Source organism: Carassius gibelio, chromosome B3 (genome assembly GCF_023724105.1).
Source record: "Carassius gibelio isolate Cgi1373 ecotype wild population from Czech Republic chromosome B3, carGib1.2-hapl.c, whole genome shotgun sequence".
Lineage (NCBI taxonomy): Eukaryota > Metazoa > Chordata > Actinopteri > Cypriniformes > Cyprinidae > Carassius > Carassius gibelio.
Window position 1 is genome coordinate 22,485,932 of NC_068398.1, and position 27,620 is coordinate 22,513,551.

A 27,620-nucleotide genomic window follows, 5' to 3' on the forward strand; every position below is an offset into this window, starting at 1 on the left:
TATTGTTTTATCTGGTATAAGTGGGGAATAGCTCAGATGCTCTGGCAGGGTTTTTGCGGCTTTTTTGAGGCTTAGTGCATTTTGGATGGTTTCTTAGTGACTTTGATGGTGCTGTGCCATCCCAATTATTTTAAAAGTCTGGCACAATCCATGTATATTTGATGGCAACAGAAATGGGATAATCAATGGAGAAAATGGCAAATAAATCCTGAAGTCTCCAAGCTGTGCCATAGCAGCAGTTTTTCTTTCCTCCGGAAAGCTGTTCTCGTCTGAGTTATGGGAGGGGTGTGTGCCTGAGCTCGCCGCTTGCCTGCTAACACCAGAGTAGTCCATATAGAGTAATTATTCACTGTGTTATAGGCATCACATTCAATAAAGAGTTGCAAAAGGCTCTGCAGTATGCTGACAATGACCATTCCAAAGGTCCCCTCAATTGTTCACTGTGGATGTAGTTTTTTTTTTTATGTATCATATAAGTGAACTAGATTAAGCAGATTTCACGTGTTGAGTGCATAATTGCATGATGTGTGTGAAAATGGCGAGCAGATGATTTATCTCACATCGTTTGTAACTTAGACCTTTCCGCCAGCCCCTCAGTGCCCTGCCATCCATTTGTCTGCCCCTGCATAAATGATTTACCATTGTAATTAGCACCTGTAGCCATCAATGAGGAGATCCTGTTCCTAAATAACACCATTCTGACAAAGCATAACCATCCTAATCAAGAATTAAATATCAGAAAACTGTATCATACACAGGTAAGATTTAGCGTCACACAGATTTTAAATGTTGGTGATGTTTTTTGAAAGAAGTCTATTATGCTCACCAAGGTTGCATTTATTAAAACAATACAGTGGAACTGTATAATATTGTGAAATGTTATCACAAGTCCCATAACAGCTAAGCAGACTTTTCTGCAGCTATTACTCCGGTCTTCACAGTCCTTCAGAAATCATTCAGATCTGCTGATTTTATGCTAAAAAAAGAAAGAAAAGAAAAACTCTTTTATTATCGATCTTGAAAATATGTTTGTGGAATCTAATACATTAGGCATTTTTCTTTAGATGTCTCTGGGGAATAAAAAATTCAAAAGAACAGCATTTCAAATAGAAATCTTTTGTAAAACTATAAATGTCTTTATTAGTCAGTTTCCTTTCTGAATATATATATATATATATATATATATATATATATATATATATATATATTTTATTTTTTTTTTTTTATGTACAGGAGTTTATTCAATAGGACTGTAAGAAATCCCATGGTATACTGTGAGTTAGCTTTTTAAAACAACACTGAACCATCTTTAAATATTTCAGTTTGAAGAAAGAAGCATTGGAATAGTTTATGAAATTGCCACATGGCAATAATGGCAACATTTGCTCAAACCAAAGTAGAAATGATATTAAATCCACCCTGTGTTTCTTTAATTGGGATATTGTGCTAATAGAAATTGAACTGACATGATTTCCAGAGTAACTGTTTGATTAAGGCACTTGTGAAAGAGAGCTGATGCATAGCTACAAGACAGACTGCATTAGCATTCTCCGAAGCATCTTCCCCTGACGTGATGAAATAGCATTCAGTTCAGTGTATTTGCATTCAAAATTGTAATTCTCTTTCACATGGTCTATCCACCTGCTAGATGAGATTGGTAGTCCTTTAGAATAATTGAGAGACACGAGACAGGAGGCATGAGAAATGTTTTGCCCGAGCTATAAAACACACAGACTGCTCATGTGGGCCAGGAGAATATATTGATGGGGTTCCAGAACTCATCAGACAATTGTTCGGTCAGGCTACTTGCATTAATCGTGAAATAAATTGAAAAATGCAATCAATGATTGGAGAGAATGTTCTGTGGTAATGATATCACTTCGAGATAATCCAATAATTGAGAACTTGATGTATTCTGTGCTGGTATTTCTCTGCTCAGCCTGTCAAAATAAAGTATCTGGAGCCGCACGGAGTGAGGGGAAGCGGCACAGGGAGGACGACTCTAATTCCCAAGCCCCGTTTAAGTGTTTGGGGGATCAGAGCCTCAATTAAACATCAGAGTATGGTTCATTCTGACTGTTTAAAACCAGTTGTCCAAAAAGAGGACAAAGGTTGCACTGCATATTAGAATGACTTTGGACACATTGAGAGTAAAATGTTGGAGACAATTCTGCATTCGTCTCTTCATGTTCCTTTTTTTAAAGAGATTTCCTCTAACAAAAGGTGAAAATAAAAATGAATATTTCCCCATTACCATATGTATAAAGTAGTGGAGAGCAGGCATATAACAATGCATGTAACACACAATGCACTCACACTGGCCATATCAGGCATGCATAAGTACTCTACCTACAACTTTTCTTAATATAATGTACAGTTTAAGTTAAAATTGACACACGTTTTGAGGTATTTAATTAAAACGATTCTTAGATATTTGAATGTATTTTGGAGCTTATAATAATTTCTAAAATGATTTTTTTTTTTTAAGGAAATATGTAATTTCACATTTGTTCTTAAGATAAACATTTTCTGAATAAATGAGCAATGTGTTATATGTGTATTAGGGATGCACGATATTGGATTTTTGCTGATATCTTTTTTTTTTTTTTGGAAACAATACCAAGTCTCTCCTTTGTGGAAATTGTAAGCTACTGTAATTATTTTAAATTTAGTTTAATTTTTAATAAGAACTTATTTGTAACAATTAAATAAACAATAATGGAGTTCTTTTCTTATGACAGTACATTGAAGCTTTGAAAATAACTATAAATAAACTATTAAAAAAAATATATATATATATATATATTTATTGTTATTATTATTATTATTATGGGGGGGTAAATTGAAATAACAGCATTGTTTGTTACATTTGTTACATTTACATTCATTTGTTACATTTATATTATTTAAATCAAGCTTTTGAATGGTGTAGTATTGTATATTGTTATTGAAACTTCATAATGTTTCACTTGATTATACATTAGTCAGGAATTATAGTTTGGAAAAAGTCTAACTATGTTTAAACGTTATGTGAAAACTAGTATAGTAATAAATATATAGTATATAAATAAATAAGAGACTTACTCATGTTTATGATCTTTGCTGAATAAAGCGCTTCATTCTTTTTTTTTTTCGGAGGAAATCCAAATCTCAAATCCTGAGGTAATCCACATCACATCTTTTTGGGGTGAATTATGTTTTATTCCTCTCATTGCGAAGCAAAGAGTAAAATAAAAAAAACTTGGAACAGTCTGGCTGCGTTGTTTTCTATATGGGCGTATTCAAGCCGCGCGCTTTTTTCATTTTTATTCCTTGAACCGGTTTAGAGCCCTGCCCCATCTATCCCCTATATCAAGCGGTGATAGGAGAAACAATTATGTAAAAAATAAAAATGAAATCATTCAGAGACAAAAGACGCCATTTTCCCTCAAAGAATCCAGCAACTGCATGTGCAATTTGTTGGATTGGTATTAACCTCAGCATACCAGCCAGGCAGTTTAACAGCTGTATACATAAGGAACATTGCTCAATTGACGAGAGGGATCATTTGAGGTCCCAGAAGTCTGTTTCTCTACTAACATGTGGGTGTGTGTTTTGGGGGAAGGGTAGCATCGAGCAAATTGGCCTCTGTTTTGGCATTTTGTTCAAACGGAGCCTAGAAGAAGAGTTGAGGTAATTGTGGTGGATCAGCAAGAACAAAGCAGGATCCATCAGCGAGTGTGATCTCTTCCGAGGCGGTGTCAGGAAAGGCTATGTGAACCTGCAGCACGGGCTGATGAAGGTTTATAGATTAATGAGCGCTGAATGCTGCCTTTTTTTTTTTCTTTTTTTTTTACCCTGCCTGGTTTATTGACAGCATCATTTTGCTTTTAAGCCCCAAACTCAATATCGCAAGAGAGAATCCTTGCTCCTCTGCAAGTTTGGATCAACAATGAAGATGCACTATTTGTATCTTAGTGTTTGATGTTACTTTATTAATAACATCTGTGTGGTAATTGTTTTTATGATTCATAATTGAATCTGTAATCTTCTAATTAAGTTTTATCTCTCCATTTCTACATTGTGTTTCCTTTAATGGTCCAGAATAATGGAGGGTGGTTTTGTAGTGATTTCCCTTCTTTTTATTTTTTGGAATAAATTACAACAGAAAATATCTATATATTTAATATTACATTTTGGCTTTCTATTATATATCTATTCATTCATTTTAGAATTCATAAAGTGTGACTATGCTATTTTGAATCCGTTTTAATTCAGATTTAATTAATTTTCTATGTTGTTGTTTTTTATGTTTTATTTCAGACTCAGTTTAGTTATTTTAGTGCATCAGGTTTTTTATATTTTATTTTATTGATCTATAGCTGGTTAATGTGTTCAAGTGCTCGGCATTTATTATAAAAAAAAGTAAAAATACCTAAAATATATGATGTATTTATTTATTTATTTGACCAGTTTCTACTCTATCATATATTTATATACTGTATATGGGAATGTAGGAATGATTTTAAATAGATGTTGAAAAGGGTTATCTCACAAAATGTATATATTCATGCGTACCTTTTCTGTTTTTCACTTAAAAACAATTATGTAGGCAAAAATGTGTCACTGAAAACCTATATTGTTGCCCACTAATCTGAATCTTTGGATTGCATTTTCCCTTGAATGACTGTGGAGGTTATGACCTTGTATAAGGCTACTTTAGTCGCATTTAGTCACATTTTTCCAGTGCAGAGGAACTGCAGGCACCTATAGGTGTGTCTTCTGTCAACAGCTGCAGACCCTAGACTTCTGTCTGATGTCCTCAAAAGTGCAGTCTGTACCATGCACCTAGAGGTATGAGGGCCCTGCCTGTCCAGATATTCTAATATTGATGAAGAGTCTTAAAAGGCTTAGATCTGGCTGCATCTTCCCTTCCACTCTCTCTGATAAGCTTAGTGTTGTGAAAGTGCAGGATTCAGTAGAGTTACTGCAGCATTGGGAATTTGTGCTGGCTCAGCTCTCACTTCCTTCACCCACCCTCCTTTCTCATTATTCCTCAGAGCAGCGCATAAATTAGCAGTACCTATAGCTCTCTCTCAGCCAAACATTTTAGAAATGTATTCATCGATGCTTAGAGGGACTGAGATGGCTTTTCTAATACAGATGCCGTTAGCATTTTATTAGCATTACCTTTGATCTAACATCAATAGATTTAATTGAAATAAAGTGCTGTATTTGAACTGTGTAGAGAACTGCAGGCATCAGTTTTGGGCTTATCTTTATTTTAACATCGGTGGATCGCTATATGTTATTTTGGACATTTTATCCCCTGGAGGATGTCATGATTCCATGACTCAAGTGCATCAGCTGTCACTTTATACTGTAACACCTTCAATGAAGTCTATATGTGTAATGCAGGGTTATTACCATACTTTTTTATTTATTTTATTGTTTGAAATAAAAGAAACAATGACTGAATTAATATAAAATAAAATATAACTTTTTACGTTATATTACATTAACTTAATATTCACTAATATAAACTGTAATACTTTATAAAAAAAACATATAGACATATAATAAAAAACTAAAACTAATAAAAATGAAAAAAGAAAATACACAACAAAATTTATAAAAATAAAATGAAAACTGAAAATATGAAAATAACTTCTGATTTAAAATACTTATAAAAGCTATAATTAGAGATGGGAATTGATAAGAATTTAACGATTCCGATTCCATTATCGATATTGCTTATCGATCCGATTCCTTATCGATTCTCATTTGGTGAGGGAATAAGTACAAATTAGTTTTTTTTTTTTGTATTAACTTGCTTTAATATCTGATCAGAAGACAGAAAAGAGCACATACACACAAATTATGTGTAGCAACCTCAGAACAAATCTAAAAATAATCGCCTCTACTGTGGCAAACAATCGTAAACTCTTTACCATAACTTAGAGACATTCGTTTATCTTCGCCTCGGTCATTTTATTCTTCCCTGCCTCTGTAAACGGAGTAGCTAGAGGTGCACGAGAGATACTTGCTGCAGCCTCCGAGCCAGCAAGACTCAGGCCGTTATCATCATCATCTAAATTTGATGAACTATGAAAATGGAGATTATCCGTATTGTAAAAGTTTGCACAATGAAAACAAGTTGTCTGGAGACAAGTTACCTTTGGCATTAATAACAGATAGCGTCCCGTTAGCTCCGCTGCTGCTTGACTCACTTGTTGTGTCGCTAAGTAGTAGTGTATCAAACACGCGACAGTCCTGCAAATGAATTGCATGCTGTGTGGCCAAATGTTAATGCATATTGACAAAATGGAACTTTTACCAGCAGTTGCAAGTGACCGTATTGTCTTCTTTTTGCGTGAAATATATCCAAACTTTAGAACGCTTAGATGCCACGTTCGCTGCGTTTTAACCACAACAATGCAGCGCGTGTGTGGTGTCATGACATTTATGCAACGAGCAGAACCAATAAGCGCAATTGTTAAGCAGGCAAGCAAACGGTTCCAAGAAATTGATTCACTGGGCACCGGTTCTAAAGGAGAACCTGTTCTCGGTTCCCATCCCTAGCTATTGCTCTCAATGAGAGTAAAGTAACACTGGTGAAAATTATTTTAATGCCTGATAGTTAATCTGATAATTAATTTATGGAATTTAATGTATTATAAATAATGTTAACCGCAGTACAAACATTTATACAGTGGTGGCCAAAATGATTAGAACATGAGTATTTTTTCCATCTAAAAAATTGTCTGCTGTTGCTTCTGATTGCTTTTAGATGGAAAAGCTGTCAGCTAATAGCTAATAGCATAACAAAATAAATTTGGCAAACAATCCAGTGTGTCTGCCCTTCTGCTTCAGAAAGCGTCAAATGATTTCACAAAGTTGATTTCTAAAATGCAATGGCCAATAAAAGGTGTTTAGGTTGGAATCCAGGCACTCACTGCTCCATTCACCGTTTTATGTCCAGTGCTGAGTTTTATCATCCTCGTAACTTCTTTCTAACAAAGATATTAGAAAAAGTTTCATCTTGTGGTCATGTACGTTGTTTTTTATTTTTTTTTATTTTTTTGGTGAACATATAAATCATTTTATAACAGATAGTTGTAACACTTTATAATATGGTTCGATTAGTTCATGTTAATTATTGGTTAATTATTGTAAAGTGCTACCTAAATAAAGTATTTTGAGCATTCATTTCAAAATATTAATGGTTTTTTATGAATGTTCTATTGAATCATTAGGCATGTTCGACGTGAAGCAGATCATCACCATCAGACCGATCGGTGTGTGACATCAAAGTACGGCAAGAGCTTTAGAGAGCAGAGACTCTGTATGCTTTTCAATCGCTCTCGCAGTACTTTGATGCAGGGGTGCAGTTTGTTTGTTGGGGAGGGGGATATACATTTTGTCTAACTTGTAGAAATTGTATTAGATAATCGTTTAATATAAATTTATATTACAACTGTGGCATGTCATAGCTTTTGGTTCTAAATGTGCAGGCGGTTGTTTCTTCATAACAAAATGTTATATTAATTAATTTTAAAAAGTCATGATTGGCCTGGTAATGAATAATAGGCTAGTCTTTTTATAACAAATGCTACAGTTAAGAACTATGGTACATGGCCTTCAGATATTCCAAAAGATGGCATAGATTAAATCATTAAGAGCCTGATGAACTGTTAAGGAGTAAGAAATAAACAATATCATTATAGTTAGATTAACTTCCCATGGCATATTGAATTAGAACAAGCTGTCAAACTATAGCCTATAAGTGCCTAAATGATCTGATACATATGATACAAAAAAAATAAAAAAAAATAAAAAAATATATATAGTGGTTCAAACGATTTATTCAAAACGTGTATTAAGAAAAAAATGCCACAGTGGGTTCCTCGAAGAACAACAGTTCTGCTATGTCTTTATATTTCCATTGGCAAAATTGAGCAAAGTGTTGTATATGTAAGTCACTTTGAGTAAAAGCATCTGCTAAATGCATAAATATATATGTGAATTGTAATTTTTATTATAATGTATTCAGAGACAAACTTATAACTTATATAATGTATATACAGTGCTCTTTTTAATAATTTTCGTAATATTTATTAGATCAAATATTACATTGCATGTGTAGGAATGTGTCCCACCTCTGCCAACAGACCTGTTTTAATTCCATCACTGAGGCTCTGGTGAATTTTCACCGATTTATCAGAGAATTGATTTTCAATCGTAGCACAATGCAGACCTCCTTTGTTTAGTCTCTGGCTTTCTTCTGCTCTGTCTTGCGCTCTTCCCCCTCTATCCGTCGGTCCGGCTGAGCGCAGTCTTCTGTGTCAGCTTAATAAAGTCATTCTGCCCGGCCGTGTTCTGCCGCTTGTACTCAGCAGAGTGCTACTTATTGACATTTTTTCATTCTCCTTTTTTTTTTTCACTGCATGTGTAAGTCCTATCGAGCTCATTGAGGGACTGAGTTAGGCCTGCTCTCTCTCACTCCCTCTTTCTTTACCCCTCCATCCTGCAATTCTGTGCCACAACAGTTCAGTATTACCCTCCATCTCTGTCTGTCTCTCTCAAGTACTCTACGTAAGTCAGCGAGAGGGCTAGAGAGAGAGTGTGTATTCTGAGTGAAAAGGAGGGAAGCAGACCATTAGAGGTAAAGGATAAGCAAGCCCTTCGAGAGTCCTTTTGTCCTTTCATACGGAGGAGGGCTGTTTGTGCTACTATTGTTGCTTTTCCCCTTGATTTCATCTGGAAAGTATCATTACCGAACAAGAGCCTCTTCGTAGTGGTTTGAGGCCGTCTCCACGCAGTATGTCGTGGCTTTTGTGGAATCGTGGGTGCCTAAGAAGTTTTGAAAAGGAAACTTGAAACAATTTACACCCTGTGAGCCATGAGACTCCTTTCAACACATGGGACTATGATTATTAATGTCAGTTTAACAAGTCAAATTTGTTAATGAAGTATAAAGTATAAAACATTCTTTAAATAATACAGTAAATGCATACTTGTAAACATATTTGGATTTAGTCACATCCCCTTACCATTATGTGTATGTATATACTTAAATTCCTTTTTGTTTAACCTCTTAAATCCATGTATCAGTCCACACAGAAGATGTAAGTAACTTCACACACAGATGTAGTGAATTATAATAGATTGCTGAATTATTCTATATGAATTAATTCTAATAATGAAATAATTGCAATATCATAATATCAACGTAATATACGAAAGGTTTACCATTTAAATGACTATTTTATTATATGGCTGTCAATCAACGAAAAATGTCCTTCAATAACTTTCACTTTAAAAAATTTTTACAAAACAAACTAAATGAAAACAAAAAAGATGTAGAATGAGACATAAAGACATATAATGTGTGTGTATGTGTGTGTGTACGTATTTATATATTACAGCATTACATATTACAGTATCTGCAAAATGTTCATTATTTTACCAAAATAAGAGGGATCATACAAAATGCATGTTTCATTTTTATTTGTATATATTTTTTGGACTGACCTGAATAAGATATTTCACATAAAACACATTTATATTTTTTCCACAAGAGAAAATAATAGTTGAATTTATAAAAATGACCCCATTCAAAAGTTTACATATGCTTTTGTTTTCCTAATTAATATTGTTCAGATGCTTTGACTCAGTCTGTTTTGTTTAAAGCGCTATATTATAAAGGTGACTTGACTTGACTTGACTTGATTCTTAATACTGTGTTGTTACCTGGATGATCAACAGAAAAATCCCACAAATTCTTTGGTTTTCCAGTATCTTTTGTGTATTTGAACCCTTTCTAACAATGACTGTATGATTTTGAGAGCCATCTTTTTTTTTTACACTGAGGGACTCATAGACAACTATTACAGAAGGTTAAAATGCTCACTGAAGGAAACTGATGCACAAAGAACCTGGAGGTGAAAACTTTTTACATTTGAAGATCAGAGAAAATGGAACTTATAATAATTGAATAATAGAACTAGGTCTATATATATATATATATATATATATATATATATATATATATATATATATATATATATATATATATATATATATATATATATGAAGAGTTCAGATGCAAAAACCTCAAAATGCCATCTGATATTTTCATCTAAAATTTGGATTTTTATCAAGCGCCTATGTGCAGGTCCTTTTCCAGGCTATTAAAGTGAAATAACTGAACATAAATATAGGAGCCTGAAAAAAATCCTAATATTAGATGAAAATTTCAGATGGCATTTAGAGGTTTTTGCATCTGAACTCTTCATATATATATATATATATATATATATATATATATATATATATATATATATATATATATATATAGGCAGAATTAGAAAAATCATTCTATTCAAAAGTTTTCTCAATGCATTATTTTTCCTTCTGGAGATTCAGTGACCATTTGAATTGAGAATTGGAACATTTTGTAATAGTTGCATATGAGTCCTTCAGCTGTTCTCAGTGCAAATACTAATAATTTAAAATACCGTTAAATAATCAGCATATCATGTCAATAATGGCATCAAAATTAATTACTTAAAATGTTTTAACTGATTGACAGCCGTAATGATAATATAATGACATAATAACATAAAAACACAAACCATGAATGTCAGCAGTTGTCAGTCCTTCTTAAAAATAACAGATAATTTAAAAAAAAAGTTTGAATTTCAGATTTCAGCAAAGGACTATATATAAAAATGTATGCCAGCGGTCTGAATCCAGAAGCATGCTGTGTGACCCAGAGCTATTGAGAAGCTTCTCCTAACGACCTGCTAGGAAAGGAAAGTGCTACTAACAAGTGTTAAATAATACAATTCCTACCCTACAAGAGAACTTAGAGGTGCTCTATTTATTTTACTTTTTTTCAGGGAAATGACATTTATTTGTATAATGCATTCATTGCCTTTTTTTTAACTGTGCAATCAAAAAATTGCCGATGTCATTCCTGCATTTTAAATTTATTTCATGACTAATTGAAAACTTTGCACATGATATAAACTTTCCCTTTAAAAGGCGTAACATTTTACTGTCGAGAGTGGTTTGCCAAAAAGCAATGAGTAACCGTCAGCGGAAGTCTTACTACTAATTTGATACGCAGATATTTTGAGGTGACAAGGTTAATGCATCCATTTTTTCTCATATCATATCAAATCAATGCAATTTCCCTGGCCTTTATTCCCTCTATCTGTGGGTCATAATCCTCTTTAGGGTCTTTCTGCAATGATGTCCAGTTACTAAATGATGAAAATCTTATTCAGCTTCACTCAGTGGCCTGGCTAATGGGAAATGAGCACACTTTGAAAAACAGCTAAGTGTTTTAGGCTGAGAGGAAAGTGGAACTGTTAATATCATTACATTTGAAGAGAGCGTTTGTAACACAGATTCTATTTCTTAAATGAAGATTGGCCAGTGCATTATGGATGTATTGACGGCAGGCACGAGGGGAAGATTAGTGGTATATCCAGGAACCCTCTCAGCGTAACCAGACCCTAATCTCTTAATTGTGTAGTTCTCTTTCAAACACTCAACAAGCATTAACAAAATTAGAAATGTTTTTCTTCCCCCCCTCCTCTTCAATGGGTTGAGTATGATTGATTAGTGTTTGAGAAACTCTGTGCATCGAGGCATGTAGAAATACTCTGCTCAATTGAATTCAACTTGATTCTTTATAGCGGTGGTTCTCAACTGGTGGGTTGTAACCCAAAAACGTGTCGCAGACTTGTTCTGATTGTATTAGTTTGCATTGTTGTATAGAAAAGGAAATGCTTCTGCAATTTTCTGTTATTGAGATCAAAGGCTGCAAATCTAGTCAAACTCTATGATGTTTGGATGAAAACACATCTTTCTGTTATGTGAAGCTAGTAGATGCTTGCACGAACAGGTTGACATCCTCTCATCATCAAAATCCATAAACAAAACTAATTAAAGGAATACATTTAATCTAGTTGCTTGATAAACATAGTTTGTGCAAAATTATTGACTGTAGAGAGCATGAAGCCATCAAAATTCAAGAGGATTTCTGTATTAAAATTCAGTTCAGCTGAATGTTGTTGGTGATGTGCAGTTTATTAACATAGTTCAATGCAGTCACCCATACACATAATTTAAAGGGGTAATTGGATACCAGTGATTCTTTAGTGTCTATAAATCTATAACATACTTTGGTTCAAATTTCTCAATGGTAGTGTAAAACGTCACCCTTTTTACCCTGTCAAGAACAGCTCTGTTTTTAGAAAGCCGTTTTAGTCCATGTTCCTTTAAATGCTAATGAGCTCTGCTCACCCCACCCCTCTCTTCCGTGGGGTGACGAGCCATTCTCATGAGATTGTTTACTTTAGCCATGGAATTTAAATGCATTTAGGCAGTTCGGGGGTCGCACATTTCCTTCAAAACAAAAGTAATCCACTGAATCACAGATTTTCCTACCTCCCACTAAAACAGTGGGTAGTACAATTCGACAATTAAAATGTTACTGTAAGGTTATGGTTTATTAAAGTCTACATCTACCACAACTCTAAACCTACCCTTACAGTACTGCAAACACAGTAATTATGTGTTATATTTGCAGTTGTAGCTAGAAGGGATACAGCTACAGGAAACCAACAATACATATTTTACACTTACACTCACTTATTCATCTAGCTGACGCTTTTATCCAAAGCGACTTACAATTGCTATATATGTCAGAGGTCGCACGCCTCTGGAGCAACTAGGGGTTAAGTGTCTTGCTCAGGGACACATTGGTGTCTCACAGTGGATTCGAACCCGGGTCTCTCACACCACAGACATGTGTCTTATCCACTGCACTAACACAACCCACATATTATTTTCTATCAATTAGATTGCATTTGTATTAAAGTCTATACCTACCCAAACCCTAAACCTACCCTTACAGTAATGCAGATACATTAAATATTGTTGTTTCGCATTAAAAAAAAGGATGAGAAATTGATGTGCGCATGCGCAGTATACCCGGGTAGGAGAATCTGACGAGTAGGATCAAATGTCAGGACACCGGGAGTAAAAGACGAAGAGACTCTAACTCTAGGTGAGTCTACATATGCTCCTGTGTCGAAACAATGGTGGACTGATGCTAGCTCGCTCAGGGCAGGTCTAAGGTAAAACACGTGTGTCCATCGACAGTCGTGGGAGGGCCTGGGTCTGTGTGCAATAGCTTTGTTTGAGGAAGGGGAAATTATTTAACAAGATAAAAAATAAAAACTCTGGGTGGATTTGTATCAGTATAGGGTGATTATGTGCACACACTTCCAACACACATTTCAGTTCAAACAACTTGTAAGTTGCATGAAAGTGCATGTCGCATCCAATGACCCCTTTAAACATTGATGTTACAGTGAAAAAACTCTGTCAACTATTGCAGATTTAAAACAAAATTGCAGATTTATTACAACCTTTACAAAAAGTTGTTTTAAATCAAAATAAAACCCTAAGGGATACCCAAAAATGAAATTTGTTATTATATATTTGTCATCACCCTAAAGCTGTATACGTTTCTTTCTTCTGTCAAAAACAAGGAGAATGTTAGTAACCAAACACTGGACAGTAGCCGTTGACTTCCACGGTATTTTGTTCATACTATGTAATAATTATAATAATTTTGGGTACTCAAAGTGCTTTACATGAAAGGGGGGATCTCCTCAACCACCACCAGTGTGCAGTATCCGCCTGGATGATGCGACGGCAGCCATATTGTGCCAGAACGCCAGACGAACGCCTTTATGGTGGAGAGGAGGCAGCGTGATGAAGCCTATCAGTGTACGGGGATGATTAGGAGGACATGAGGGCCAGAGGCCAATGGGAAAATTTGGCCACTATGCCGGGGTTACACCACTACTCTTTTTTTGAAGGATTTTTAATGACCACAGAGAGTCAGGAGGGCGATTCCAGGGTGAGCACCCCTTAACACACTAAGCCCCTTTCACACTGAACATTGGGCCCAGGAAATTGCCGTAAAATTGCCGGATTGCCTTCAGTGTGAATGCAAACACATCCCGGGATTAATTCCAGGATTGTTCCCGGGTTGGGGACCTAGTAACATTGCTGGGTTCAGTCCTGGAACTAGGTCTGTGTGAACAAATGCCAGAACCAATGGCATAAAGGGTGTGTTTTAGTGATGATGCACGTTATCGTGCGACTCTTTTACCGGGTGTTTTGAAGGCAGATCAACGTTCCCGATGAAAAAATCTGTGCAAACTGTAATGAAGCAGAGATCAGTTAGCTCCTAACTTTCCGCGCTGAAGCTGAGATCGTTCGCCAGCTTAAGTGAAAGATAACGTACCTAGCATTTTTGACTCGTACATCCGTGATGTCACGGATTATTACGGGACCTTTACGGCTTATGTGTGAATGCACGCACAGATTCTGGGAAATCACTGGCAGTGTAAATGAACCAAAATCTAACAATCCAGGAACAATTGCCAAGACACATTACAAATGTATTCGGTGTGTAATGTATCCGGAATCTCAGTGTGAAAGGGGCTTGAGTTTTCTCAGGAGGTCTCCCATCCAGGTACTGACCAGGCTCAACCCTGCTCAACCCTGTAGCTTCAGTGGGCAACCAGTCTTGGGCTACAGGGTGATATGGCTAGCTATACATGTAAGTCAGTGGCTACTGTAAACAGTGTTTCTTAAAACACACATTTTCCTATATATGAAAGAAACTTATACAGGTTTGGAACAACTTGAGGGTGAGTGGATGATGACAGAATGTTCGTTTTGGGGTGAACTATACCTTTTAAATTCCAATAGGTTTTTGTGTACGACCAGCCTAAATGATCATATATACATAAATTGACTGGTGATTTGATTTCAGGTGATTTCAGTATGGATATATTTGTTTAGTTTGGTACAATCCTGGTGATGTATTGGGTTGCCACTTGAATGCAAATCTAGAATATGTGTCCTGAAGCAAAACCCGTTGAGAACCACTTGCTCTATACCATTCCCATTATTTGAGAAAAAAAGAGAGAAAAAAGATTATGTATACCATTTCTAGCATGGGAACGATGTCTTGCCTGTCTTATTCCCTGCTCTCACCACCTTTTGCATGGTTCCATGTTGCAAACCTCAGTTTTGACAGATCTCATTTTCTCTCCCCTCAGCCCGCTCTCGATGATTGACTTGTAATTACTGAAGGGAGGTGCTGTATTTGGTGTGTAATGTGTTACTCTAATTTGTATGTCTCTGTTGACAGATTCCAGGACAGCCAATGAGTTGTGATACGGACCAGCTCAGGGTAAGTGATGCTTCGGTGCTGCTTTCTGTGTGTCTGTGTTTTGGTGTGTTTTTTTGTGTCACTGTTGTGCTTCTGGATGTTGTTGGTATTGACCTTTTAATTAATCAATCTATGGCGATCATAAAACTGCGATGCATTCATGTAAAGACAAATTATTTCATCACAATGACTTTAGAATGAATTTCTGTGTATCCTTCGTGTTCATTTCAGCATCTCCAGTTGAGATGATGATGATATTAAATCAATAGACAAAAAAAAAAAAAAAACTTCAATTTTACTCTCATACAGAAACCTGTTATTCCCTCATACACTGCTGTGTCCATATTAAAAATACAACAAAGCTTACCTTGCCTTCTCATTAAACTTTAATAGTGGCTCTCAAACCCTTCTGCTCACCCACTGGTCTGAAAAGCCAGGGTAGCAAAGGTGTCAGCTTCACTCCTGATGAAGACCCTCCCAAAGATCTTCATCTTCTTCAAAAACACCACATCTGTGTGTAGGGATGAGCATGTGTCCTGCCGGCTCTGCCTTGGGCTCACAGAGCACACAGTGTGTCTGTGCAGGCCTGCAGGATCATGGGAGGGATGTGCACACCACACAGGAGCCGAGGTGCTGCAGTCCCCTCTCAGTGCTGTAATTTATCATGGTTTGTTGAAGGGTTTTAAGTCTGATAGGTCTGATATGATTAATGCACAGACCTTCCTATTCATACACACACCTCACTCTCATTTTCCTAGCAACTACTTTCTTTATTTGTTTTTTAATGATACATATATTTTTTCATTTCTTTTAAAATTAGAGTAGTAAATATGGACTAAACCAGTAATGAGTATACAGTATGTATTGTTTAATATGCATTGGCCTTTGCAAATTAAAGAGAATAATAATGATAATAACAATAATAATAATAATTTGGCTTTTGGAAATATTAATGAAAATATTGAAAAACTATTATATATTTAAAAAATAAATTATAATATACTGTATATTTAAATTTTTAAACAATTCTTTATTTATATATTTAAAATCACAATGATATTATTATTATTATTATTATTATTATTATTATTATGTTGATTTGGCTCTTGAAAATATTAAAAACACAAACACACATATATATTTATAAGTTACAGTGACGCATTGCTGCCTCACACATATTATTTTTTCCCTTCAATTATGTCGTAATAAGGAGATGTCATTTTAATGTCATCTTTTCTCGTTAAAACTAAATAATTTTTTGTTGTAAAATCAAACTTCAGTCATTCAAATAAAGAAATATTATGCCGAGGGTCGATTATTCAAAAATAACTGTTTTGATCTGATCGTAGCCTAAACAAGTCATGGGTGCAGTTATTGGATATAGCACTATAATGTAGACAGATTGGAGATTAATCCTAATAAACATTATGCTACAATTAAAACCATAACAGTAAAATATATTCAAAACAGTGTTTTTTAAATAATTTAAGCATCGTTCAGATCTTTGTTTATGTCAGACTGTGGCGACATAATGTACCATATCGATAATAACGGGAAATCATTGTTTTTCTGAAATAATATGTCGTTATTACGAGAAAAAAATATGTAGTATTACCGAGAAAATGATGTCGTTCTACGTCATAATTATATTGTTTTTACGACGTAACATCTCGTTATTACAAGAAATAAATTATTTTAACAAGAAAACATCTTGTTTTTATGAGATAATTGAGTGGAAAAAAATAATATGTGTGGGGCAGCAATGCGTCACCGTAATATGGAGACATTATTATTATTATTATTAATATTATAGATATTAATTTATTATAGATATACATTGCTGATTTGGCTCTTGGAGACATGAAAAGCACTTCTCTTGTTTCTTTGTCATCTCATTTCCTCTTGTTAGTGACTCATTCATGAGTCTGAGGACAGCTGTTTCAGAAGTGCTTTTTGGAAGCTTGCCTTTAATTTAGATTATTTGAGAAGGATCAAGTATGATACACCTAGCAATACTCCCTTTTTTTGGTAGGATATGTTTTTGTCAAAATCTAAAAAAATGAGATGCACTACTGCTTTAAGGCTGTTTAGCTACTATTATAGACGTGTAGCTTTTTAATTGGGTTAAAGGACACAATCAGACCAAGGAGATGGCAGCTGGATCGGTCTGCTCCATGTAAATGGACATCTCAGTATAAGCGGCTCTCAGTTCCCATGACCATTAGACCTTTCTTGCCCCGAAGTAAAGCGGTTTAACAAAATTTTATGCTGAAGTATGTTTACTTAGGTGCACAAACAACAGGCTTTACATTGTACCTGCCATTTATCCATGTCTGATACGTCAACAATCATTTATTGTTTTCAGATTGTCGTTCAAAGTATTGACTGGATCTCTCTGTAGTAATCGTTTCATTCAAAATAATACAATTTCATCTAGTTGGATAGTTCTGACACTGAAATCTTATTATATGAGCAGTAGTCAAAGCCAGTTGTTCCTGCCTTGTCTCCTAATATATTCAAGAAAATATTTAATAGGGCTGTGTAATTTATCGCATACGATTGTCAAACTACACAATAGCGTGTTCATAATCGCAGATGAGTCGCTTGTGAAAATGGGATGGGATGGAATTAATCGCACAGGCCTAATATTTAACATTTAATTCATTAAGACATATTTATTTATTTTTCCTTTCTAAAGTAGGAAAAAAAACAGTTTCTCTTTTTTCCTGTTCCCCAATATAATTTTCCATCTAGTCTCTTTAACTAACGTAAGTTCATAATTTTTGTTAAGAAAACAACAAGTCATAATCAATAAGTGCTAACAATAAATTTCATGATTTTTAAAGCATTTATTATTTGATTTTTTTATATTTTAGTATTTAAGAATACAGATAGCCTTGTAAATAAAAAAAAAAGTATTTATAAAATATTTTACATTTTTAATGAGGTTATCTCAAATAGCAGTCTCTGCATAGCAGTAATACCCCTATTCCATTTGTTATCATTGTGAAATGTAATTTATTTTTTTGAGCATTGGTGCCGTCTATGCTTTGAGTAATTCCTTAGAAAATCCCTTACCTTTGGCAAATCAATTTAATTCAGCCATATTGCGTTAATATGAAACGCTTGTGTTTGTATATTTGTTGTATGTGGGCCTGAGTCTGAGTCTTTAGCTTAATCGTTTGTCCTCACCCTCTCTTTCTTGTTGTGACGGCTGTACTTTTCTCTTTTTTTATTGTTTTCCATTTAAAAGGGAGTCAAATTGCTTCCTGTGGAGATTTTAATATTCAAATTTCCATCATAAATACACTGGCAAATCTCATTGCGTTTGTGTCTCACACACATACAACTTAAAAAAAACAATGGACCTTGCTCCAATTTCCATTTCCGGTTTGAAATCCATTTACAAAAAGGTTCTTTTTTTTCTGTTACTCTCGAGTTTCTCTAATACCAGTGTTTGATTAAAACCCCCATTCTTCTTCTAAACAGTAGTAATGAGTTTAAGCCTCATATGCGCTTTTCTAGCGCTTCAGCTGGCTGCCGGCTGCGTGTCTGGTCTCTCAGTAGCAGTAGCGTGGTGGAGTCAGCAGATGGCTGTAGAAAAGTGCTGTAAGGAGGCAGCCAGTGCGTCAGAGCCAGAGCAACCCGAGCGGGAAGGCCTTGGCCCCAGTACACGCTGCTTTTATCTCCAGCACATTCACCCCAGACGAGGAGGAGGAGAAGAAAAGGGGGAAAAAACCCATCCAGGCTGCAGAGTCAGGTGCAAGCTCCACATTTAAGAGACGGAGGTGCTTTCTGTGTCTCCTTTTCATCCGCTCATATCATTTTTGATCTCAGTTTACCTGTGTATTTTTTTATTTACTTGAATATCTCAGAGCTGAGATTGCAGTATTTTTTTTTTTGGAGGAAGTTGCAAGCTTATTTTTTTTTCAGTCAGTTGTCTTCTTACCTTCCCTCAGGACAGAAGATGAATCTTTTGATTTCCCACTGATGTCTTCCCCTGCGCATCAGCTTCCGGTCGACAGCATCTGAGGATCTGAGCAGCATTTTGTTAGAGGGAAAAGTCCTTTTTTGCGGGGGTGGGGGGAGTTCTGTTTCGGATCGTCCTATCAGCTGTGCGTTAACGTACACGTACCTTTCTTGTGGAGCCTGTACTAGAGAAACCTACACCATCACCCTCCTCTCTCTCTCTCTCTCTCTCTTTCTCTTTCTCTGGCACTTTGAGTGCACAGTTGTACTGGACTTCCTTGGTGCACGGATCTTCTCATTAAATAGATACGTCAGGATCTGGCGTTCAGTGAAAGGGTGAGGAGGACCAAGTGGGGAAAGGCAAGAGAGAGCAAAAAAAAAGAAAAGAAGAAGAGCAAGAACAAGACTGCTAGAAGCATCTCAAACCTTGTGAAGTAGCTTCTTCTTCCTCCCAAGTGTCAGTTTTAATAAGCGCTATTATAGTGATATAATAAATTATACAAAAGAACTGTGAGCCTGAGAGAGTGGAAACAAGAAGGATTCATCCGGGTTTCCGTAGCCCAGCTCGAGAAGTTAAAAGAAGCTAAGTAAGGAAGCGTTTCCTCACTGCCGGAGAGCCCCTGACTCCTCGCTCAAGATGATGATGTATTTGTGGGTAGGTAACCGATTGTGCCACATCTGTTCGCTGTGTGTGCGTACGTGTCGTTATTGACGTTTATGTGTTTTCTCGTCTGATGGTTTGAGCTTGTTTGTTGCAGGACAGAAACCTGTCCAAACACATTTGATCCTCTCCGCACGCGATGCGCTCTGTTGTGTTGTGTTTGTATACCGGTTAGCAATCAGTCATTTGAAAGTTTCATCCCTCTCTCATCTCGTCCTTGGCGAGACTACTCTTTCTTTGGAGTAGAGAGTGTCAGAGAAGCGGTGCGTGACACGTTGATTCATAACCGCAGGGTTAAAGCACAGGAAGTCATTTTGGAGAGCTGTAAGCACGTGTGTCTTGGCCTGCTCATTATCTGTCTCTTCACCTGCCATTATCACTCAAAATCAGTCCTAGCTGAGGAAATTTCGCTGCACTTAATTGCCCATGGAATAAATTTAAAGCACCCTGAAGACTTCTCTGTGAGGGTTTATCAGGAAGTTAATCTCATTTTAACAAATCTTAATCTGATGGGCAGTTCAAGTGAAAATAGAAATAAGGAACCAGTTTATCCTTTACATAATGCGGCAGCTGGAGTTTTTTATTTCCTTTCTTTCTTTCTTTTTTTTCATGAAGATTCATGTTTGATTTTGTATTTTCACTAGCAATGAAAATGCCATTTTGATTCATAAAATAACAGAAACAATATGATAATAATAATAACAAAAATAACAACAAATGTATAATTTTGTAAATGTTAGATCTTATTATTATTTAATTTAGTCATCATGATGATGATGATTATTATTATTTTAATAACAATATACAATTAATAATTATAACAATGTATTGATGTTGTTATTATTATTAATAATAACAATGCATTTTCTTTCATAATACTACTACTACTAATACTAATTCGTTTTCTTGTGTTATTAAAAATTGCTATGTAAGCGGAATGCATAATGTTATTTATTTTTAAGTGCAGACGTATCCTTATAATGTTAATTATTAAAGTAAAAAAACATGCATCAGTAGTGAGAAGAGCTCAGAATCAAAAGACTTGATAAACATACGAGACAGTCTCCAGTTACATAGTCATGCAGCTACGGCAAACTGAAATTCTATATTAAGAAAATGAATATTGAATGTTTAATTGGAACATGGGTGGTCTGGAAGGAATATGCTTCGCAGAAAAGATTCAAGGATGAAATTTCCCAGGAGATGCAGAAAATGACTGTGCTGTATAAAAGTATACAGTTCTTGCTAAATATTTAATTTGCATAGTTTATGGTAGCTTATGACAAGAAATTGCTGGTTCATTTGAACAGTACCGATGGGTGATAACCTGTTCTGCATTTCACTAAATAAAATTTAATAATTAATAATTAGATCTATAAATCAATGCATACATACATTACTACTTTCAGAGAACAACTCTAAATTGATTTACATAATAAAAACAGAATGATGTCCAGAGGCCTAATATTGCCGAAACGTGTAGTATAAAGCTATGAATATGACATGTTGTTCTTTTTAAGAGGCCTCCGGTGGCCATTTGACAATCCAGTTCAGGCTCTCTCTCTATCAACCCTTCAGTACTAGTTTCGTCATAGATCATATGGCTGTAAACTGGAATTAATTGTGTGGGTTACTTTTTCAGCCGCAGGGTTTTCATCTCAACACAATTTAACACAGCATCGGCACATTGTACCACATCCAAATATTTCAGCCGTGGTGATACAGTCTTAATTGCAATATAGGCCCCATGTCTTCTATCAATGCTGCGTCTGTAAAATAATTAATGAACTACAAATAAAAAAAAGAAGTTAAAAGAAGCAGCGGTCCACTTTTATGCACTGCTGTCAATAAGAGCCCATCAGGATGAGGAATGAATCACTGAGGTAGAGAAAAGACTGAAGCAAACCGCAGTGTCAGAGTTGTGCTGCTGTCCAGGCTGATGTTATTGCCTTTCTTACTATTTACTCCCCCCTACTGCTGGAAAAACTGCTGTGGAGGCACTTCTATAGCCCCTTGTCAGAGTTGTCTTTCAATAGATGCTATGAAAGCAGTTTATTCAATTGATTGATAAAGGCTGCCCTCCATGATAACCAATAGAGGAGCCACAGGGCCATGCCGTGTGTAGGAGGCACATATTGCGACTTAACTTTGTGACACCAGTATTGGAAAACTCAAAACTTGCAAAGCAAGAATCTTACCATCTTATGGCCCATTCTTTTTTGAAGTGTCCCACTTTAACCATTTATTATATAGCCATTATGTAATGGATAATACATAAATAAAATGTCCCTAATGTGACAATTATAAGAAATAGTTAAGGTGTGGCACTGTAACATGTTCATCCTTATGTCATTGCAAATCTGTATGTATATATATATATATATATATATATATATATATATATATATATATATATATATATATATATATATGGATTCAAAAGGAGCATTTTTGAAGTTCTTTTCCATAAAACAACTATTCATAGTGACCAAAGTAAAGTCAGCTGTTTTATATAGTGCTTTATAGAATATAGATTGTTTCAAATCAGTTGTAAAATGAAAGTAGCAGTATCAATGATGCAAACTTTATCAAGACAAATCCAAATTCTGTTTCATTTGTAACACAAACCGTTGTAGACTGTCATTCTTATAATGGAGGTGAATGGGAATCACGGCTAAAACACACACAAAAAATAAATTAAACCATGTGGCTCATGACGATACATTGATGTGTAACGAAAAAATGTTTTATCACGTCGCACAACGTTACATCTGATTGGGACACACGGTGTTACAGTTTGATCCCCCCCAAAAAAATCTGAGAATAAAAATGTTAATACTGAAAAATATAATACAGGTGCCTAAATTAGAATGTCGTGGAAAAGTTAATTTATTTCAGTAATTCAACTCAAATTGTGAAACCCGTGTATTAAATAGAATTAATGCACACAGACTGAAGTAGTTTTAGTCTTCGGTTCTTTTAATTGTAATGATTTTTGCTCACATTTAACAAAAACCCACCAATTCAGGATCTCAGCAAATGATCGTGAATGGTTCATAAGACCAAAAAAAATGTAAAAAATATTTTAGTGAATTGTTGGCCTTCTGGAAAGTATGTTCATTTACTGTACATGTTCGGCGGTGCATGGAGATGATCAGTTTGTGGCCCTGCTGAGGTGCTATGAAAGTCCAGGTTTCTTTGACAGTGGCCTTCAGCTCATCTGCATTTTTTGGTTTCTTTTTTTCTCATTTTCATCTTGACAATAGTCCATAGACTCACTCTGGGGTTCAGGTCTGGTGAGTTTGCTGGCCAGTCAAGCACAACAACACCATGGTCATTTAACCAACTTTTGGTGCTTTTGGCAGTGTGGGCTGGTGCCAAATCCTGCTGGAAAATAAAATCAGCATCTTCAAAAGTTGGTCAGCAAAAGGAAGCATGAAGTGCTCCAAAGTTTCTTGGAAAGGGGTGCAGTGACTTTGGTTTTCAAAAAACACAATGGACCATCACCAGCAGATGACATTGCACCCCAAATCATCACAGACTGTGGAAACTTAACACTGGACTTCAAGCAACTCAGGCTATGAGCTTCTCCACCCTTCCTCCAGACTATGATCTTGGTTTCCAAATGAAATACAAAACTTGCTCTCATCTCAAAAGAGGACTATGGACCACTGGGCAACAGTCCAGTTCTTCTTCTCCTTAGCCCAGGTAAGACGCCTCTGACGTTGTCTGTGTTTCAGAAAATTCCTTGAGACGTCTGTGTGTGGTGGCTCTTGATGCCTTGAGCCTCAGTCCATTCCTTGTGAAGTCCACTCAAATTCTTGAATCGATTTTGCTTGACAATCCTCATAAGGACTCTCTGTTAACATGCTTGGATACAGCAATCTGTGAACAGCCAGCTTCTTTGGCAATGAATGTTTGTGGTTTACCTTCCTTGTGAAGGGTGTCAATGATTGTTTTCTGGACAAATGTCAGATCATCAGTCTTCCCCGTGATTGTGTAGCTTAGTGAACCAAACTGAGATACAATTTTGAAGGCTCAGGAAATCTTTGCAGGTGTTTTGAATTGATTAGCTGATTTGAATGTCAAAATATTCTAATTCGCTGAATTGGTGGGTTTTTGTTAAATGGAAGCCAAAATCATCACAATTAAAAGAACCAAAGACTTAAACTACTTCAGACTGTGTGCATTGAATATATTTAATACATGAGTTTCACAATTTGAGTTGAATTACTAAAATAAATGAACTTGTCCACGACATTCTGATTATTGAGAAGCACCTGTAATTGAATCTGCAATTAGTGAAAGTGGAGAGAACAAACTAATTGCCTGAACAAAATTATTTAATATAGAAATTACTATTGTTTTTACAAGTTTTGATGTTGCAAAATTAATCAATTATAAATTAATTTGATTAAACTATAAAGCAGATCTACAGAAGGCAATAGTGTCAATGTTTAGTTCTGTTCTCATCTGATAGTGTCAGTGCCATCAAAATGATAATATTGCTAAATATTAAGTGTTTTGAACCCCAAATAAGCTGAGAAACAGAACTGCCATGACCAGAATCAGTAAGAGAGGAGACAGTGAGAAATTGTCCAATAAGATAAATGTTTAAAGAAGGATATTGAATCTAAATATTACAATATTGTTTCTTTCCATAATATCTTTGTTTTGCATGAGAGTTGAAGAGATTTGTATAAACATCAGTGTGTTTGTTTGCTTGTTCATTTATTTATTTTGTAGTGCATCCTTGTACTAAACAGTGTGTATGTACGTATATAGAGTTTATGCATTACATGTGTCGTTAGATGAATATGCATGTAGCTGGGTAACAGATAAAAATGAGGATTAAGAACATTTGATGTATTCGCAGGGGATATAATTGACATTAATGCAAGACAATTCAGCACACACCATATGGTATTTATACACCTTCTAATTCCCTCTTTCTCTCTGACAGTAATGATGGGACCTGGGTGAGAACGCTGCACTGTCAGTTGCTATCAAATATGTTCTTATTTAATTAGCTGTCTTGCAGTAGAGCGCAGCTTATATATCATAATTCCTATCTAATATACTCAATCCTGTCTTATTTTATTTCATTGACTGTGCTGAAGTGCTTAACATGTCTCTGGTTTCAGAGGGCTTGGGCAAGTTGCTCTGAAAACCAAGAGCGATTGAATAGCATTAATGCTAATGCCATAGCCGTTGAGGCATTGCTGCAAAGATTTAAAAATTGCCCTTCTGATAGAGTTTTACAATGTATGACAAATCAATGCATAGCATTTTCATAATGAATGGCTTTGACATTTGGAATGCCAGTCCCCGAGCAGGCTTGGTTGCTGACCTGTGACGAGAAGTGGTTCTATATTTCATTATATTCTACTGAGTTATACTCACTAGCCCCATTCGTGTGAGAGAGGGACAGGCGATTCCTGACTGCTATCCCAGCACGTACTACTGAATGTCTGTCTAGTACTATACATTTAAGGGAGTAAGTTTGGTTCTAGAATGTGTTGTCATCTATCTAACCTTTTCCACTTTTTAAACATTCAAATAAGGTGTTATCAGCAACTGTGCAGCTAAATTACAGTGAAAATAATTTAGTTTAATTTATTTTAGTTCTAACTAAAGTGGACATAACTCACACAGTTTCTGCCAATCTCATGTTAATCTTGAGTACATACAGTATAGTGTAGCATCACATGCTTAATACCTTCAGAAGTGTCTTTTAGGGTTATCGGATTTATAAATTAAATAAACAGCTGTAAACGTTGAGCTTCTGTTGGCGTGCCGTAGGTGGAACTAAAGAGTCACAAGCACACGTAATAAGCAATCTAACATGAAATACAATCTATATATTCCATATAAATATATAATTTATATTCCATATAAATTTTAATCTATATATTTTAGTGCATCCTCAATAAGTCCCGGGAATCCCGGAGCAACCCGTTATCAATAAGTAATCAAAATAATAAAAAGGACACAATACAATAGTAATAAATTAGTCATCAGGTGCCATGTTCAATACAGCAGCATCTTAAAGATATCTTATCAGTTAAATTAATCAGGTAAATTAACAGAAGTTATTACTCCACCACATGTGTGTGACGTCATTGGCCCTATGTTGTTGAACTAAAGTGGTTCAAATGACGGATATACAATTGTGTCCGGAAAAACAGCCGTGACTAGCTAGTTCTTGAAACGCACCCCTGACAGATGTGTGTGCACACTCTTCTGGAGAAGTGCCCATACAAGGAATTCCACCCTTTATGACATCATACAGGGCCATATTTGAAAATAAACTTCACACAGAAATACTCCAACTCGTTTTTGACACTTTGGTCATGTTTAGCATGAGAATCTAACTCTTTAGCAGTGTAAATAAGTCAGAATGCATGAAATCGCATTAGACATCCCCTTTGAATTAAGTTGGTCTCAATTAACTCACTTCCCAAACCCAGTTCCTTCCCAAACTCATCCTGCGCACCAGGGTATTGACTCTGAGGTTTACTCGCCATTGTTTGGTATTAGATTACAAGCGCACGCGGACAGATTTAAATGACCTGCCATGTCATTACCTGTTTATTCACAAATACTGAAAGCACATTTGTGTTGGTCATTATCTGCTGTCATGAAATGAGAGTTTGTGGCTTTTTTCATCGGTCTGTTATGATGATTGATGGAGACAGGTGGCTGTTCTTTACAGATGGCAACATATCAAAGTGGCATCATTGTAATGACAGAGCAGCCTATGACAGATATCAAACCAGGACTCGGATGCTTTAATGTTACACTGCTCAAAATCCAAAACTTTTTTATTCCCCATTGGACATTGAAACCTTTCATCTGATTCCACCGTGTCTGTTTTTTTTTTCTTCTTCTTCTTCTTCTTCTCCTGGTTGTGATGTGGCCGTGACAGTTTTAATCTGATTTATAAAATAGAATACATGTATATATGAAAACCTCACCGGGATGAAACCATAAATGCAAAGAAAGAATATGAGGAAATTTTAAGATGACTTTGCCCAGATCAATGACATTTTGCGAGATTGTCTGCTTTGTTATAGATATACTGAAATCATTACCCTTCTAATGAAATTTCCTGCCAGATAAAACAAAAATGTGAAAGCACTACAAGCTCTTTCAAAAACAGCTTTTATTACATAAGTATATTCATTACCATAAAAGCATTGGGCCCATACACATATGGGTCTAGAGCTTTACAGTAGTGGAGATTTTTATTGCTTGCTATAAAATACAATACACCAGCAGCACATACCACAGAGAGAAAGAAAATCACTTTAGCGCCTTACACTTTTTTGCACTCTCTGAAAAAAAAAAAAAAACGGCCAGGCCAGGAAAACACCTTTGTGATAACAATTGCAGCCAGGCAGCGTAATGCACTTTGAAGCCCTAGTAAAGGCCCGGATGAAACTGGAGATTATTGCCATTTTGAGAGAGATCAATGAAGCTTTGCTAATAATTCACTGTAGGAGAACCTCTGGGGATGTGGTATTTATCTACAAATATCAGCTCTGGTCAGACCAATTGCAGTGTTCTCGCCTCTGGTGCCCACACTAGTTCAGTTGACCTAGTTGATATTTAATGTTTCCTCTTGACTAGGAGGGGGAAAAGTGGGAAAGAGAGAACGAGAGGAAGAAGAGGGGAAAAACATGATTGGGCTAATGATGTTATGTGTTTGAACAAATGGGGACATGGTGCAGTCCACTT

At 35.7% G+C, this 27,620-nt stretch overlaps 1 protein-coding gene across 3 annotated transcripts in view; it reads left to right on the plus strand.

Moving 5' to 3' along the window:
- The window catches only part of rbfox1 (RNA binding fox-1 homolog 1), a 257,241-nt gene that overhangs the window by 83,603 nt on the left and 146,018 nt on the right, over window positions 1–27,620 (plus strand). For 2 of the 3 annotated variants that reach the window (XM_052552763.1, XM_052552766.1), the window contains exon 2: window positions 15,230–15,271. In XM_052552763.1, coding sequence (XP_052408723.1) covers window positions 15,230–15,271 — 42 coding nt within the window. Of the gene's footprint in view, window positions 1–15,229; window positions 15,272–19,527; window positions 19,875–27,620 lie in introns of those variants that run through there. The other variant, XM_052552767.1, reaches the window with a different exon arrangement.